Below are 4,115 nucleotides of genomic sequence, written 5' to 3' on the forward strand. Positions count from 1 at the left end.
CGAAGTTAAAGAGCTCATGTTTTAGCCGCTTCCAAATCACTTGCTTCTCGTTGTAAACACTTGTGTCTGAGTTCGACTCACAAAGATCAATAGTAACTATGTTAATAGACCAACAGAAAAAGAAGAAAGAAATTCTAACAAATTGTTGACCTGACATCATTCCTCTGTGCGAGTGTCAGTTACCAAGTTTTTGTCGTAACCCATTGATGTTTCTCGCCCTATATAAGTCAACCCATTTGCGATATGTTGCACCAATTTCAGTCAACCTCTGAGGAAGCAAGAGAGCAAAGCCACCATGGATACCGTGGCTCAGTTGCGAAGCCAGTGGTTTGACTACACCCATTATCTGCGACGAGAGGTTTCATCTAAAACTAAACCTAGCCTATCTTTACAATTCCATGAAAATGTTTCTGGGTTTTGTTAACATCAGCAGAAACTAAACGTCAGGAGTTTTATGGTTAGGTTAATTGTTATGTAAACTGTAAAGCTAGGAACTCCTATATTACATGAAGCATTATAGAGTTTTAAAGTTGGTTTTCTTTTTGTTAATGGAATGTGTGGTACATTTTCAATAATTTCCCACAAATATGTTCAAAACTTTCTTCTTGTTCCTTTGGGGTTTTGGATGGATTTTGATGACGGGGTTTTTCTTTTTGGTGGTGAACAGAGATTCTTGGATGATCAGTTTGCACAGCTGAAGAAGCTTCAGGATGCAAGCAGCCCGGACTTTGTGTTTGAGGTTGTTTCTCTGTTCTTTCAAAATTCTGAGAAGGTTATTAACATTATGGCCGAGGCTCTGTGAGTTTTTGTCTAAACCCTTACTGTCACTCTTTGATTGCTTCGTTTTGAACATTATCGATTGTGGTTGTAGTAATGTGTGTGTAAATAATGTTGAATTTTCATTTTTCTTTTTCGTGTAGAGAGCAGAATGTTGTAGACTTCAATCAAGTAGTTATCTATGTCCATCGATTGAAGGGTAGCAGTGCCTGGTATTTCCAACTGCTTTCTTGTCCAGTTATTTGTTCATGTCTTATCTTATAATGAAACAGTGCAATACTGCAAATGATGAGCTTAGAAAAGTTCTGCTTGTCATTTGAGACTTGGATTGCCTATGTTGGATGTATATTGGACATTAGTTTGTTTTGAAGTTTGAAGCTAGATTCGATTGGTTTACAGGATAGGTGCAACGAGAGTTAAAAATGCATGCATCGACTTCAGAAATTATTGTGAGGCGAAGGACATTGAGGGGTGAGTGTTCTCACTTTGTAAGATTTTTCCTTTTATTTTTTATTGTATTAATTAGTATCCATATACGTGATAGAGATGATAAAACCTAGTTAGATGTCTTCAAGCTTGACATTCTTTTTCCTTTTATGACTATAATTCTAACTTTGTTTTTCATTTAACTCACTACCGTTATAAACCGTTAACATCGAGGGTATATTTGTCTAAACACTACAAATGAAATTTCTAATTAGGTTTTTTTAAAGAAAAGAAATTACAAAACATTGTTTCCTCATTAGATTTTAATTTCAAAACATTTCTTTTGTATGAGAGATTCCATACATTTTGGAGAAAAAGTTCAAAATGATTTAATAAAATATGCATCTCCAAGCTACCTTAAAAGATCGAACTGCAAATAGTTTTTTTTTTTCATACAAAATTACTTCTTCTTTTTTCAATAGAAATTTCAGAAAATAAAAAAAGAAAGTCGGAAAATGATCTAATAACTTTAGAAAGTAAAACATTAAGATGGAAATGCATTATTAAGTGGTTAGACAAATATATCCTCAATTTAATGGTTTTAAATGGTAGATTTAACGACAGTGAGTTATGTAAGAAACAAAATAAAAAATGAGTGAGTTAAGAGCATTTTTAACAATGTAAGCCATTTTTGAGTTAAATTTTAGTTAAATTAGCTAAAATGTCATTTTGGCTGGCCACTTTAGAAATGTGGCTGCATCAATGCTCTCTATTTTAGCTAACATTACATCAACATTATTTTTAAATAATATTTTTCAAATAAAAATTAAATAGTTTAAATATATTTATATATCACATAAAATATCTTGCAATGAATGTATTAAATTATAGCTAGCTTCATCTAAGTCATCTCGCTCTCTATATTTATCTAAAAGTCATAATAGCTAAACTTTGGTTAGTCTGTTAGAGCTCCGGAAATATAAAAAAAAAAAACTAATTAAAAAGCTAAAATAGAGAGTCTGCTAAAGTTGCTCTAAGTGATAGAATTTGAAAATCAGTGAGTTAAGTATCAAACAAGTCAAAACTCAATGATCATTTGTGATATTTTATCTTTTTTTGGGGAAGCAGATTAATGACTAGCACATCAACTTTTCTCGAAAATTTAATAAACCTAAAATAAGAGGTTACATAACACGGGGACCAGCTGTTTGCTACTTGAGATTAATGAACTTGTGAATTTCCAGAAGGAGAGTGAAATTTGCAAACCCTTAATTACAATTCATACACGCTGACTTACTTTTTACCATAAAAATATCAATATTGTCCTTGCTTTTTTCTTCAAATTGTCAAGAATAAAGACATTTTTGACTATTTTACACTAAAAAGTGGGTCATGGTGTGTGGATTGTTATATAAAGTGTGTAAATTTCACTCTTTCTTTTAGAACTAGCAAAATTAGAATTCAGTCATTGGAATGTTTTGACTTAATTCTACTTGATGCAGGTGTTTGGGGTGTTTGCAACAAGCACGACAAGAATGCTTGGAATTAAAGAACAAGCTTGAAAACTTGTTTAGGGTGAGTATATGAAAACCTTGACATATCCATGGTTTGTGACCTAGGGGAGATTAAGATGACTCATGTTCTCCCTTAGACACAATCATCCCTTTGAATCCGCAAAACCATTCTTGAATTCTGCCCTTATCAATCTCAGTTTCAAATCATAAGTATCGTATCTGCATGTATCTGATTGTTTATTGACCTTTGCTTGTTGTAGTTGGAGCGACAAATCGTGGCTGCCGGTGGATTAGTTCCTGTGATGGAATGAATTCTAAGACAGAATGCTGTGCATCTAGGAAAGACATGAACAACTATATGGATTCACACAGATTTTTCAGTCATTTATTCTTGAGATTTATTTTACATCGACTTAACAAAAGAAATTTCCTATATCCCCCTAGCGTGATCATGAGTTTTCATGTGACTAGGATATGTTGCTTAGTAACTTTCTTATATTATTGATTATGTAATGCTCTGTTCAGAAGCAAATCTTCATCAATCCTATAAAATTTCATCATCGTTCTTAATTTTGAAGCTTTTTCCTTATTGAACTACTTGTGGGCTCTGGACTCTGGTTTGGAGGTCTAAATTCTGATGCAAATATGATCCAGTTCGATCAAGTCCACTCTATGTGCTTGATAAAGTTTACCCTTTATCAAATACAAGATAATGTTTTCAGCATTTGTGTACCATTCTTTGTAGCTACTGGTATCAGATGGTGCATGCAGACTATTGACGTGTGTTTCGTATTCTGTTATTTTAGTTAGCTCGACGAAAGGGGAGCTCTCATTGGTGTGGATTGTGGAAGGTGGTGTAGTTGGACGAAAACGATAGCTCAGCAAAGTTACATAAATGAGCTTTCATACTTTGTTTTATACTATGCTAGCTAGTACAACACTGATATAATGTAAAGAGGAAAACAAATAATGCCACCCCTGCAGCCTCGTATTGCAAAACTATATGAATGAAAGTGGGGATTGTGGGGATGTTAAGTTGTTGGGGTGGGTGTGTGCGGGGGGTCGGACATTGGAGATTGGGTTGAACCATGTTACCTGCCCATGTCCCATTTCAGCTGTGGTTCCCAAACTACAGAGACAGGTGAAAGTTTAAAGCTCTATACTTTCCAAGGATACTGGATATCCATCATTCCAGGCTTCCAGCTAGTCAGAAATGATAGGTATTCTACTAAAACTTATATCTTGCTCCCGGTAGATGATTGATATTATGTCATTGTTGGCATATGTTTTTTCTCTACGAGTGGAAGTTACAGTTTTAGTCAAGAGGAATGTGTGACATTTTACGGCATGTGTAACATTTCCGGCAATTTTTTTCTCACACTTCTCATTTTCAGGTGG

General features: G+C 34.2%; 1 protein-coding gene across 1 annotated transcript; it reads left to right on the forward strand.

The window, feature by feature from the left end:
* The first annotated feature begins 295 nt into the window (after positions 1 to 295).
* Positions 296 to 3,028, forward strand: LOC101295977 (histidine-containing phosphotransfer protein 2-like). Its single transcript, XM_004292564.1, has 5 exons — positions 296 to 358; positions 668 to 798; positions 921 to 989; positions 2,706 to 2,778; positions 2,978 to 3,028. Exons 1-5 carry the CDS (start codon positions 296 to 298, stop codon positions 3,026 to 3,028), a joined length of 387 nt encoding a protein of 128 aa, XP_004292612.1.
* Positions 3,029 to 4,115: the final 1,087 nt, after the last annotated feature.

Source organism: Fragaria vesca, linkage group LG2, assembly GCF_000184155.1.
Source record: "Fragaria vesca subsp. vesca linkage group LG2, FraVesHawaii_1.0, whole genome shotgun sequence".
NCBI classification, from domain to species: domain Eukaryota; kingdom Viridiplantae; phylum Streptophyta; class Magnoliopsida; order Rosales; family Rosaceae; genus Fragaria; species Fragaria vesca.

What these genes read in the sequence shown, in the direction of transcription:
- LOC101295977 (XM_004292564.1), top strand. Translation starts at nt 296, where the DNA reads ATGGATACCGTGGCTCAGTTGCGAAGCCAGTGGTTTGACTACACCCAT. An exon ending in AACATTATGGCCGAGGCTCT is followed by an intron (nt 799 to 920) that starts GTGAGTTTTTGT and finishes TTTTTCGTGTAG; the next exon opens with AGAGCAGAATGTTGTAGACT. An exon ending in TTGAAGGGTAGCAGTGCCTG is followed by an intron (nt 990 to 2,705) that starts GTATTTCCAACT and finishes TACTTGATGCAG; the next exon opens with GTGTTTGGGGTGTTTGCAAC.